General features: G+C 41.7%; 1 protein-coding gene across 2 annotated transcripts in view; it reads left to right on the forward strand.

Annotated features, from left to right (window-relative positions):
- Positions 1-2,054: 2,054 nt before the first annotated feature.
- The window catches only part of GADL1 (glutamate decarboxylase like 1), a 194,252-nt gene continuing 182,406 nt past the window's right edge, over positions 2,055-13,900 (forward strand). Inside the window, exon 1 of one of the 2 annotated variants that reach the window (XM_027523277.1) lies at positions 2,055-2,257. In XM_027523277.1, coding sequence (XP_027379078.1) covers positions 2,221-2,257 — 37 coding nt within the window. In that variant the 5' untranslated portion in view covers positions 2,055-2,220. Of the gene's footprint in view, positions 2,273-13,900 lie in introns of both variants that reach the window. The other variant, XM_027523276.1, reaches the window with a different exon arrangement.

The following is a 13,900-nucleotide window of genomic DNA, read 5'->3' on the forward strand; positions in this document are numbered from 1 at the left end:
CTGAGTGTAGACACTGGGCACAGGCTTTGTAATTATAGAAAGCTGCCTTCCAATCATAGTTCTGAAATGCTTTCCCTCTGTGTTTCTGGGCAAATTACTAAAGCTGAGCCTCTGTTTGTCCATATGGTACAAGGGAATAATAGTAATTCCCATTCATGGAAGGATTATAGAAGGAAATGTATGAACAGCATTTAGCAGGGTGTCTAGCTCATAGTACATGTTTAAAAATACTAGCTACTATCATCAGAGAAAATGGTCACTGCTGGTTGGAAACATTTCTTAATCCTTCAAGTAGAATTAGCCCTGCTCTCAGCTCTGGCTCCTCAGTGCCCACTTCTTTCCTAGAACATGAAATAGATGAGAAAAAAGTAACTGCTCCTAAGCCTGTCTCTCTCAACTACTCTACAGCATTATAAGGGCAGGATTTTTCTTGAAATCCCTAGTTACTGGCACAGAGAAAGTGCCAAGTAACTGAAGAATAAAAGCAAGAAGAAATATAACACAATGCCCTTGCTATAGGAATAAATATGGGAGTTTATTGTTGCTCCCAAAGGCATATAGTTTATGCCTTTGCTATAGGAATAAAAATGGGAGATAACCCATTAAGAGGTGAGCTTAGAGAGCAGTTTTTGACTTCTAATCTAAGAAATTTGAAATGGCATATTCCCTGGTTGGGGCAAGAGGGGAAGAGGGAACAGTTCTATAAATTGGCATTTCTACAATCCACTGAAGCCCAGTTGGTCCTGGTTCGCCTCACACAGAGAGATGTAATTTAGCAGAGGCTGACACTGGTCACTGTTCCAAGCTGGGCTAGAGAGGGCCCACTTATTACAAAGCTAAAAAAAGTAAATGAAAATCTTGCCAGAGTGTATACTCCTTTCCATATTTTTTAATAGAGTCACCAAAGGTTAACTCCTGAAGTTCTTATTTGTGCTTCCATGACTAGCTCTCAGTACTTTGTCAGTGGAGCTACATACAAAAGAGTAGATGGAGGAAGGGGGTCTCAGAAACTTCACAAAATTTGTCTGCAGGGTCTTAACTTTAATATTTTTAATAGCTCTAGTCTTGGGTATATTAGGAATCATCAGTTCTTTTGAGAGAAAAGGGCTGCACTGTCATCACTGATACAAGCTTTAATTATGCAGCCAGAGGAAATAATTCACCTAAGAAACCACTCTAGGCTCTGTGCAGAAGTAAACCAGGTTTTTTGTTTGTTTGTTTGTTTGTTTTAAGGCCCTTGAAGGATCTGGATTATGAATGCAGGTCTGTAATGTAGTTGTCATCAATGTTCTTTGAATTAGCGTTAACTGATTGCTCCTATCATCTCAATGGCCTCACTTAAAAACTCCTAAGGGAATTTAAACATAACACTTGGAGGGATGGCAAAAAAGCAGCCCTCACTGATGAGATTTAAATTTACAATAGGAACATGGCTGGAGCCCAACTTTCAGGGGCTTGCTGGGAGAATGAGTGTTGTGAACACTTTAGTCTAAACACCAAACAAATAGCGAATCCACTGCCCTCTTTGCTCTTTTTACCCCTGGACAACAAGGTGCAGACTGCCTTCCCTTCTTCAAACTTGAAATGTTGCGAAGGCAAAAGGGTGAAATCCGATCGGGGTAAGGCATTTGCTTATGGAACTCTTAAATGTCAAGGCAGGCCTGAATGAATGAGGAGCGGCTGCCCTAAAATAGGTTCCCTGCGCTGGTGGCTTGGAGTGGTCATCAGATTTAGCTTAGGGCTTCTCTCGCCAGATCGGACCCTGGGTGGTGGTGACTCCAAAAAGATGGAAGCTGGGAAGGTCACACTCCAAGGCTCACTCACTCATGCCCAGTCTCTACCTCGGAGCGGGGGTCGGGGGGCGGGGAGCGGGGCAAGGTTTGCTACGGGGTACGCCCTGCCAGTTCCTCGGGCAAATGCCTCACGCCCAGACACGCCGTCCCCCAGCCCTTCCCAGCTCGGGCAGAGAGACCCTGGCCCCGGGTCAAGCAGGCGGCAGGTCGCCAGCAGCTCAGCAAGTATTAATAGAGAGGCCCGGGAGCCTCGGACGGCTGAGCTCAGGCAGCGCGAGCGCGTCCCCGTCCGTCCCGAGCGGTGGCTCGGGCCCAGCAGCGGCTGCGCGCACCTGCGGGTCCCCACGGGGGGCGCTGCCTCGGCAACTGCAGCCGCCGCGGCCTGAACGGCAGGAGCCGCGCCCCGGCAGCCCTGCGCGGAGCAGCGATGAGCCTCCTCCCGGACCGCGAGCGCGCCCCGGACGGTAACGACTCGCGAGGTCTGACCTCCCGCTGTCGGTGGATCAGGGGTCCCGGAGGAGGGTTATTTGTTTCCCCGTCAGGCGGCTGGTGTGGGTATTAAGTCCACATGTTCCTGGAGTTTTTGCCTCCTTTCCTGCTCTTTTGGGTGTTCTTTGAATAAGACAAGTTCACTTTGCTAAAGCTCACAGAACCGCTCTTAAACAGCGGTGGGCACTGGGCGGGTTTTTGAGGTCAAGCACAGAACAAGATTCACCGCTGGGGTGCCGCGGATATCTCTAGATGCAGAGGGAGCCCCTTCCCTTTAAGAAATGATTGTGCTTCTACTTGGGAAGTGCCCGGCATCACCCCTACCCCGCCCCCCCGCCCCGCCTCCACCTATCTCCTCCACAAACAGGCGTTAAAAGAGGCTACCTCATCTTATAGTGAGTGAGCCCTCGTGTTCTTGGGGGTGGGGGACCCGGAATGTTAGTTGTTCAAAGAAGGCATCATGCATCGTTCAGCAGAGTTCCCCAAACCGACTTTAGAACTCGGGTATCATTTAGTCCGTCTCGTAAATGATGGTTATATGATTCTGCGAGGGAAGAGTCTCAGGTTGCTATGAACGGGGGTGATGTAATACTCTGAACTTTTTTCCCATAAAAATTCACCTATTCACCTTTTCGCTTGTTTGCTAAAGATTTCAAACTTGACCCCTTAATTGCCTCGGTTTACCCCTGGTTCAGAAGCCCTGCCCTGAAAGGTCCTCATTACTGCTATTTGCTAGTTAGTTATTGACCTTTTAGGAAGAACGTTCCTCCAGGAATAACTCATCTTTGCATCAATAACCCTTTTGGACTGTACTGAACACGGCTTAATGAAGTTGCTTTTTAAGCCGAAACTCTCTGGGGGCTTGGTGAGGCAGGTGCACAGGGCAGGATTCCCTGGAGACCAGTCATGTAAAGGGCGGGGATTTTCACACAGTAATGGGTAAGTCAAGAATCACTGTGCTGCAAGAAACATTTCATTCCTCCCTTTCACAGTCCTAGGCAAAGTTACCAGCATCGCTACCCTGGATCCTCTTTTGAAAATAGTTTTTTAAAGTTGCATTGTTACTGTTATTCTTACAAAACAGAAATAGACTCACAGACTTCAAGAACGAATTTATGGTTGTCTTGGGGAAGAATGGGAGGAAGGGCTAGTGAGGGAGTTTGAGATGGACATATGCACACATATTTAAAATGAATAACCAACAAGGACCTATTGTATAGCACAGGGATCTTTGCTCAATGTTATGTGGCAGTCTGGATGGGAGGGGAGAATGGGGGAGAAGAGATACCTGTATATGTATGGCGGAGGAGTCCCCTTTCACCTGAAACTTTCACAACATTGTTTGCTAATCCGCTATACCCCAATACAAAATGAAAGTTTTAAGTTGCATGGTTACTGTTTCAATAACAATAACATAAAAACTGTCACTTTGCTGGAACTTTTTTGTGAAATGATTACTTTCATGTTTCTGAGATCAACACACAGTGCAATCCAAGGAAGATAATTATTTAAAAAACTGGTTGATACTTTAGGCTGATTTTTTTTTAATTCCTAATAATATAGCAGGTTTCTTTATGTGAGGGATGGACACACAGGATAGTTGTATCTGACTGCCTTAGCCCTGCACGCTTTTGTTTGAAATATTAATTCCTGTTTTAAAGCCACAAACTCTTTAGACCTCTGATAGAAACTTTTAAAGTGTCTAGTCTTCCTAAATTAAGTGTAAGTCCTTATAACCAGGCATGTCTGTACCTTGTGAGGACTTCATTGATTGCTATATATGAGTAGTGAAGTGCAGAGTTTAACCTTAAATCTGAGTTTTGGAGGATACCAAAAGGCTTTAGGCTGCTGTCAGTCCAGTTATCCTTGAGCAGGTGACAAGGCGATAACATGTCCAATAGCACCTAATTGTGCCAAATGTTTGCTATGACATCTTAAAAGAGGACAGGATATGTATCTGTCAGACTTTGTAAATTTCGAAGTATGTTTGACAAGACTGTGAAAGTGATGTGATGAGTATATTAGATGACACACGTTGTTAAAACAGACTGTCTGGCTGAATATCTGTTACAGACTATACATTATGGAAGAACATCATAGGGAATTTTATTACAAATAAATAATTCTTACTCTACTCCACATGTTTTGATCCAGTTTATAGTCTGCCCATAGTACATCCCAGAGAAATTTAGGCTAATTATAACAGATTTGAAGTTCAATTCCAGTAGAAATAAAGAATTCTTTGGACTCAACTCGTATTTTTCCTCCGAGAAGGCAATGGCACCCCACTCCAGTACTCTTGCCTGGAAAATCCCATGGACAGAGGAGCCTGGTGGGCCGCAGTCCATGGGGTCGCTAAGAGTTGGAAAGGACTGAGCGACTTCACTTTCACTTTTCACTTTCATGCATTGGAGAAGGAAATGGCAACCCACTCCAGTGTTCTTACCTGGAGAATCCCAGGGACGGGGGAGCCTGGTGGGCTGCCATCTATGGGGTCTCGCAGAGTCGGACACGACTGAAGTGACTTAGCAGCAGCAGCAGCATATTTTTCCTTCTGGTTTGAAGTTATAAGACAAACCTCCTACGTAATTTTGGCCTGCAAAGTCATAGTTTCTTTCTTATGCAGCTTTTGATTCTTACTTTGATTCTTCACTTTTAAACTGGAAGAAACTTTTAAGTTTTAATAATAAGGGGCAGAAACTTTTCCATTGAAAATCTGACTTTTATGGAATGTTGTAAGTCTGGTATATTGGAATAAAAAATTGAAACTGTGATATTCAGGAACAAAATTTCTGTGTAATTTTTTGGCCTCTTGTATATTTCTTTGTTTTCTTTCTCTCTATAAACTTTTCACTTTTTATTTATTCCTTTTGCTCATAATTTAAATGAAACCCACTGCAGGTAAAATTTATGACCCAGTCTCTTATCCCTCCTTTAAGGTATGAAGTGCTCATATTTATTGAACACTTACCTGCTAGGCTGAACTACAAGCACTAACCTCTCTAAGCCTCACTAGCGAGGAGAACTATTATTGTCTGCTTTTATTATAATTATAAATTTTTAAAAATAAAACTGAGGCTCTGGGAGGGTGACTGTCAGCTGTGAGTGTTCAATCCATTCCCTTAACACCTAACCCAGGGTGTTAGGTCCTCTCCTGCTGGAAAACAATGTTGCATGTCCACAGGTGGAACGCTGGCGAGACCCCTGGAAGGTGGCGCTAAGCTCACTGAAGTGACAGGAGCATTCTTCCCTTTCCTGTTGGGTGGGAAAGATGGAAGGGAAGAGCCTGGGTATTCAGAGAGCTGGCAGTGGCAGCTCCCTCTCTCCCTCTGGCCAGGGTAGGGACCTGTGCTTTACCCTGGGGCAGAAGCCCTCTGGTTGCTGGGAATGAAGGACAACTGTCCCTTTCTGAGGCAGAGGCAGCGCCCCATGGGATGCTCTCCAGCCCTTCTCTGGAGCAGATGTGGCAGGGGTCCTGCTGTCTCAGGCTGCCCAAGATGGGTCCACATTACAAGGTGGTACCCTGAGCTCTGCTCAGTATTCTGTAACAACCTAAATGGGAAAAGAATTTGAAAAGAATGGATACACATATATGTATACCTGAACCACTTTGCTAAACCCTTGAAACTAACACAACATTGTTAATCAACTATACCCCAATATAAAATAAAAAATTTAAAAAGACAGCACCCTGGGAGCAGGCGACCTGCAGTAGAGCAGAATTGTTCTCTGTGGGGAACTGTGGGGGCAGAGGAAAGAGAAGGATGCACAGCGAATGCTCGGATGTGTAGTATCTCCCAGTACATGATGAAAACTCTGTATCTCAGTCTCTTCATCTGTAAAATAGGGATAAAGATATCCACTAGTTGAAATTATTGTGAACATTTGCACTGATATACAGAGTGTCTGGCAGGTAGCAGGCTCTCCATAAACTTATTATATTCCGAAAATTGGATATAGAGTTTAATGAGGTAATTAGAATCTGTTAGCAAAGTGCAACTTGCCAGAAAGATAGTTAGTGTGAAATCCATTCAGCTGTACAACACTAACAGGCACAGTGTACCTCCTGATGTGGGTAGTCTGCCAGATGTGTGATCAGCCACACACGGGGTGTGTGTGTGTGCGTGTGTGTGTGCTTCGGGTGCTGTGTCTTTGCAGTTGGAGCTTTCATTTTGTGCAAAGAGTGAGGAGAAGTTAATTTATATATTAAAACAGAAGAATGAGTTAGGAGTCCCAGTGAATCCTGGGAGAGTACTTTTCAGAAACCAGGTTGCTCCTGGAGTTACCCTCACAACTCACTTTGAAAACATTGATTCTTGCCCAGTGATTTTTCTATTGTATTGAGTAATTTTGTAAATTCTGTTTTGTCTACATTGAAACACTTTTCAGAGTTTTTTGTAATTGGTTACATCTCTGTTTCTTACCTTAAGTCCATGAGAGCATGGACTGCATCTTTCTATTTACTGAATCCCCAGCATCTAGCTTGGAGGCTTCACTGGTGGTCCAGATGGTAAAGAATCTACCTGCAATGCAGGAGACCTGGGTTCAATCCCTGGGTCTGGAAGATCCCCTGGAAAAGGAAATGGCAACCCACCCCAGTATTCTTGGCTGAAGAATCCCATGGACAGAGGAGCCTGGCAGGCTACAGTCCATGGGGTCACAGAGAGTTAGGCATGACTAAGTGACTAACACTTTCACTTTTCACTGTACCTAGCTAAGTGCCTGACACACTGCAGGTACATATATTCAACATCTATCTGCTGAGTAAAGAACTGTGTGAGTGAATAAGAAAGTGATGGGTGGTAACAATGTGTGATTCCTGAAATACATCAGTTCTTATTTTTGCATTTAAGCTTGAATTCATACTCACTTTTTCTTCCTCCAGGTTGTTTATAATTGTGAAAATTTGTAAGTATTTACATGCCAAACAGTAGGGTGTTAAAAACATATAAATATTCCTTTGCTGGATGGCATAAATAAATTATGATAGGCTTTAAAAAGCTATGTGATGGCCTTCTGTTTTTGGAAAATCATTACCTGTTGCAAAAGGATCTAGGTGGAAAGGCAACAGAGGATTAATAGAATAAAAAATATTCCTTAATTTTTTTTGCTTGTTTATGTTTTCAATTCTTATGTAATGAACTTGCTTTCTTTTATAAGGAAGAAGCACGATACAAGGACTATGTACCATAAGACAATTGGGAAGTTCGGTTTGACATAAATACACTACCATGTGTAAAATAGACAGCTAGTGGGAAGCTGCTGTTAGCAGGCCTCAGCTCAGTGCTCTGTGCTGACCCAGGGGATGGGATGGGGGCAGGGATGCTCAAGAGGGAGAGGGTATATGTATACGTATGGGAGTTGGTGATGGACAGGGAGGCCTGGCGTGCTGCAATTCATGGGGTCGCCAAGAGTCGGACACAACTGAGCGACTGAACTGAACTGAACTGATAGCTGATTCACTTTGTTGTACAGCAGAAGCTAATAAAATATTGTAAAGTAATTACACTCTAAGGAAAAAAAATACCATAGACCACTTACACTGCATCACCTAATTCCCTGACACTGGACACTTAAGTTATTTTCTCAACTGACTTTCCAAATGTGTCTGCCCAACTCTTTTTGAACATTTAAATAAGTTTTGACCTTTCAGGGTTACAAAGTAGCATAATTGATTTAAAGAGATAAGCAGTTGAAAAAGAAACTCAAAGTAGGAAAAAGAAAGCAACTTAATGCCAATGACAAAATTTTCGAGCCTGTGGTACTGAATACATTGCTTTGCTGCAAATCATAGTTAACTTTTAGTCTCTCCTGTGCCCTTGGCTTTCCTCCCTTTGTTGTGTAAGGATTGTGGCAGTTCATGAGTACCTAATTAGTCCGTGCTCCCTGGTTGTTTTGTGCTTGTACTTGAGGTGCTTTCATCCTGGCTGCCATTAAGTATCCTTTCTTTGTTTGCAGAGTTAGGTCCAGGAAAAAGAACTTTATAAAGCAGGGAAAGTGGTCTCTTGCCTTTCTTTGGCGGGGGGGGGGGGGGGGGGGGGGGGGGGGCGGAAATCACCATTCTTTGGGAATAGAGCTGCGAATAAGTACCTTTTAACCTCACATATTTTTTTCTTTTTAACATTGAGATAGTTGGTATATAACATTATATAAGTTTCAGGTGTACAACTTAGTGATACATAATTTTTAAAGGTTATGCTCCATTTATAGTTAGTATAAAATGTTGACTATACTCCCTGTGTTGTACAATAGATGTAAGTCCCCCACATATGAACCTTCAAATTCCAAACTTTCAAAGGTGCAAACCTGCATTCCATCACTCAGACATGAGTGAAGCTGCAGCTCGCCCCTCCGTCTCCTGTTGCTGATGACCCTTCAGCTCTACCATCTCCCACCTCCTCTCCCTCCGCCAGTCAGTAACTCTTCTTGCCTGTTCCCTGGATGCCAGCCCGTGTGCCAGCCACTGTACTGTCCTACTGTACTTTCCAAGGTCCTGTACCTTAAGACTGAAAATGTTTTCTTTATTTTGTGTGGTTTTTAATATATTATTTGTGTGAGAAGTAATATAAACCTATTACAGCACAGTACTACATAGCCATTTGTGTTAGTTGGGGACCTAAATTTGTTGAGTCTAAATTTCTTGGAGTTTTGAACAAATTGGACTTATGAACACACTCTCAGAACAGAACTCATTCATACATAGGGGACTTATTGTGTAGTTGTGGATCATTTATTTTATATATAGTAGATTGTATCTCTAATACCCTCTTCCTATAATCCCGCTCCCCGCTTTCCTCTTTCCACTTGTGACCGCTAATTTTTCTCTGTATTTGTGAGTCTATTTTTTGACATATTCACCAGTTTGTTTCGTTTTTTGGATTCCACATGTAAGTTACATTATACAGTGTTTGTTTTTCTCCGTCTGACTTATTTCACTCAACATAATGCCCTCAGAGTCCATCCATGTTGTTGCATATGTGCATACTGCAAAATCTCGTCCTTTTTCATGGCTTAGTAGTGTTTCATTCTGTGGGTGTGGATTGTATATTATAACATCTTTATCAGTTCATCTGTTGATGGACACTTAGGTTGCCTTCATATTTTTTTAAGTATAAATTCAGATTACACACACTGCTGGAGTATTGATGTTTCTTTTTTCCACATCACATGCAAGATCTTAGTTCCCCAATCAGAAATCAAACGCATGCCCCCTGCAGTGGAAGTGGGAAGTCTTAGTCACTGGAGCAAGGAAGTCCCTGCTACTGTATCTTTATTGTAAAGAGTGCTGCTGTGAACATTGGGGTGTGTGTATCTTTTCAAAACAGCATTTTCCTTATTTTTTTAATATATATCTGGGAGTGGAGTTTCATTATTTTTGAATATATACCCAAAACTATATATGGTGCTTCTATTTTTAATTTTTTAAGAAACTGCCTTACTGTTTCCACAGGGGTTGTACCAGTTTACATTCCTAACAACCTCAGAGGAGGTTTCCCTTTTTAAAACACGCTCACCAACATTTGTTTGTGTTCTTTTTGCTTGTAGACATTCTGACAGGTGTGAGGTGATATCTCATGTGTTTTTTTTTAATGTTTATTTATTTGGCCGCAGCATGTGGGATCTTCAGTCTTGGTTGTGGCAGGAGGGATCTTTAGTTGCTCTGTGTGAGCTCTTAGTTCCCTGACCAAGGGTTGAACCTGAGCCCCTGCATTCAGAACACAGAGCTTAGCTACTTGTCCACCAGGGAGCTCCCTCACGTACTTTTAATTTGCATTTCTTTGATGACTGATGATACTGAAGATTCTGTATATATTCTTTGAAAAAGTGGCTATTTGCGTCTTCTGCCCATTCTTTAGATGGGTTGTTTGTTTTTCTGATGTTGAGTTGTAGGAACCGTTTATATATTTTGGATAATAACCCCTTATTGGGCATACCACTTGCAAATATTTTATTCCATTCAGTTAGGTGTCTTTTTGTTTTATTGATGGTTTCCTTTGCTATGCAAAAGCTGCTAAGTTTAATTAGGTCTCATTTGTTTATTTTCCCTTTTATGTCCTTTGCTTTAGGAGATAGAGCCAAAAGATACTGTTACAATATATGTCAAAGACTGTTCCTCCCATATTTTCTTCTAGTTTTATGGTTTCTGGTCTTATATTTAGCTCTTTTATCCATTTTGAGTTTATTTTTTGTATATAGTGTTAGAGAATATTCCAATTTCATTATTTTACATGTAGCTGTCCAGTTTTACCAAAACTACTTATTGAAGAGACTGTCCCATTGTAAATTCTTTCCTCTTTTGTCATGGATTAATGACACAATGGCAGAGAAGGCAATGGCAACCCACTCCGGTACTCTTGCCTGGAAAATCCCAGGAGGAGCCTGGTAGGCTGCAGTCGACGGGGTCGCTAAGAGTCAGATAGGACTGAGCGACTTCACTTTCACTTTTCACTTTCATGCCTTGGAGAAGGAAATGGCAACCCACTCCAGTGTTCTTGTCTGGAGAATCCCAGAGATGGGGGAGCCTGGTGGGCTGCCATCTACAGGGTCACACAGAGTCGGACACAACTGAAGTGACTTAGCAGCAGTAGCAGCCGCAACACAGGATGGTGTGATCCCTCACCTACAGCCAGACATCCTGGAATGTGAAGTCAAGTGGGCCTTAGGAAGCATCACTACGAACAAAGCTAGTGGATATGATGGAATTCCAGTTGAGCTATTTCAAATCCTAAAAGATGATGCTGTGAAAGTGCTGTACTCAATATGCCAGCAAATTTGGAAAACTCAGCAGTGGCCACAGGACTGGAAAAGGTCTGTTTTTATTTCAGTCCTAAAGAAATGCAATGCCAAAGATGTTCAAACTACTGCACAGTTGTACTCATCTCACATGCTAGCAAAGTAATGCTCAAAATTCTCCAAGCCAGGCTTCAACAGTTTGTGAACCGAGAACTTCCAAATGTTCAAGCTGGATTTAGAAAAGGCAGAGGAACCAGAGATCAAATTGCCAACATCTGCTAGATCATAGAAAAAGCAAGAGAATTCCATGAAAACATCTGCTTCATGGACTATGCTAAAGCCTTTGACTATGTGGGTCACAACAAACCGTGGAAAATTTTTAAAGAGATGGGAATACCAGACCACCTGACCTGCCTCCTGAGAAATCTGCATGCAGATTAAGAAGCAACAGTTAAAAACGAACATGGAACATCGGACTGGTTCCAAATTGGAAAAGGAGTATGTCAAGGCTATAGATTGTCACCCTGCTTATTTAACTTATATGCAGAGTACATCATGAGAAAAGCTGGGCTGGAAGAAGCTCAAGCTGGAATCAAGATTGCAGGGGAAAATATCAATAACCTCAGATATGCAAATAATACCACCCTTATGGCAGAAAGTGAAGAAGAACTAAAGAGCCTCTTGATGAAAGTGAAAGAGGAGAGTGAAAAATTTGGCTTAAATCTCAACATTCAGAAAACTAAGATCATGGCATCTGGTCCCATCACTTCATGGCAAATAGATGGGAAAACAATGGAAACAGTGATAGACTTTATTTTCTTGGGCTCCCAAATCACTGCAGATAGTGACTACAGGCATGAAATTAAAAGATGCTTGCTCCTTGAAAGAACAGCTATGACAAACCTAGGCAGCATATTAAAAGCAGAGATGTTACTTTGCCGACAAAGATCCATATAGTCAAAGCTGTGGTTTTCCAATAGTCATATATGGATGTGACAGTTGGACCATAAAGAAAGTTGAGCGACAAAAAATTGATGCTTTTGAACTATGGTGTTCGAGAAGACTCTTGAAAGGCCCTTGGACAGTAAAGAGACCTAATTTGTCAATCCTAAAGGAAATCAATCCTGAATATTCGTCAGTTGGACTGATGCTGAAGCTGAATACATTGGCCACCTGATGCGAAGAATTGACTCATTGGAAAAGACCCTGATGCTGAGAAAGACTGAAGGCAGGAGAGGAAGGGGACGACAGAGGATATGATGGTTGGAAGGCATCAGTGACTTGATGGACATGAGTTTGAGCAAGTTCTGGGAGTTGGTGAAGGACAGGCAAGCCTGGCATGCTGCAGTCCATGGGGTCACAATGAGTCAGTCAGGCCTGAGTGAGTGAACTGAACTGAACTGACCCTAACTTTTGCATTTCATAATTTAATCAACCAAATATGCATTCCTAGACCTAATAATTTAGTCCTATTTTAAAAATTACGATAGGTCTTTTAATTTATAGATTTACTATCCTGACCTTTTCTATTCAAATAATTTATCTGTTGAAGAACTTGGGCCATTTGCTCTACATAATTCTCTGCAATCTGGATTTTACTGCTTTTGTGCTAATGATTTAACATTTTTTTTTGAAGCTTGCCTTCTTTGAACTCTGGCTTGTGCCTTCCTAGCCCTTCCTCTTTCTCAGTCCTTTGGCTAAATTACACTTTTTAGTCTGATCCTTAAATTCTAGAGACAACCATGAAATCATCTTATCTATTATGTTTTTTATTATAATATTAGGCAATAAAGCATTTAATTAAGTTTCTCCTATTCAGCTTCTCAATTCTTTCATGAATTTCATTAAACATTATAATGAGTTGGCTGAAAAATGATGCTATCATTTACTAATTATTTCAAATAGTAGTAACTTGGGTGTATTATGGGGCAGTTTTTATAAACTCTTGTACACTGTTGTTGAGATTGTAAAATGGTATCACTGCTATGAAAAGCAGTATGGAGGTTTCTTTAAAAATGAAACGTGAAACCACCATATAAGTACTAGTAAAGGGAGCCTGGCAGGCTACTGTCCACGGGGTTGCAAGAGTCAGACACGACTTAGCGAGTAAACCACAAAACCACCACAGTTCCACTTCTGAGTAAACATCCCAAATAACTGAAAACAGAGTCTTAAAGAGATGCCCATGTTTACAGCAGCAGTATTCATAATAGCCAAACAGGAGGAAGAAAACCAAATGTGCACCAATGGATAGGTGGATATATTAAATATGGTATATGCACTCAATGGAATATTATTTGGCCTTAAAAATGATAGATGTACTGTTATGTGCTCCAGCAGGTATGAACCCCAAGGACATTATGGTAAGTGAAAGAAGCTGGACACAAACAGACAAGTACTGTGTAATCCCACTTATATAAAGCTGGGAAGAGAATGCTCGTTATCAGGAGCAGGGGGAATAGAGGGAGTGGAAAGTGTTTAATGGGTCTAGAGTTTCAGTTTTGCAAGGTAACAATTATGGAGATCTGTTTCATAACAAAGTGAATTTACTTAACATAGTGAACTGTATTGTTAAAATGGTTAAGGCAGTAAATTTTATTCTATGTGTATGTTTTTTTTATCACAATAAAAATGGAATACCCAATTTAAAAACAAGCAAAAATGCTTTTAAGGATAGAAAAATTCATGAACTAATTTAAGAACTCACTTACCTCTGTGAACGGTTTAACCCTTGTGTGTCCGATGTTGCCATTAGGAGCACTGAATGCTATCACGTTCTCAGGAGTTGGGAGGTGTCCATCTGTTTCTTTGTCTCTCCGTTGAATGATGTCAGATCGCTTCTCTTGAGTTCTTTTCTCTTGGATCCTGTTGCTGTTTCCCTCCTC

The sequence above is a fragment of the Bos indicus x Bos taurus genome, chromosome 22 (assembly GCF_003369695.1).
Source record: "Bos indicus x Bos taurus breed Angus x Brahman F1 hybrid chromosome 22, Bos_hybrid_MaternalHap_v2.0, whole genome shotgun sequence".
In the NCBI taxonomy this organism is placed as follows: domain Eukaryota; kingdom Metazoa; phylum Chordata; class Mammalia; order Artiodactyla; family Bovidae; genus Bos; species Bos indicus x Bos taurus.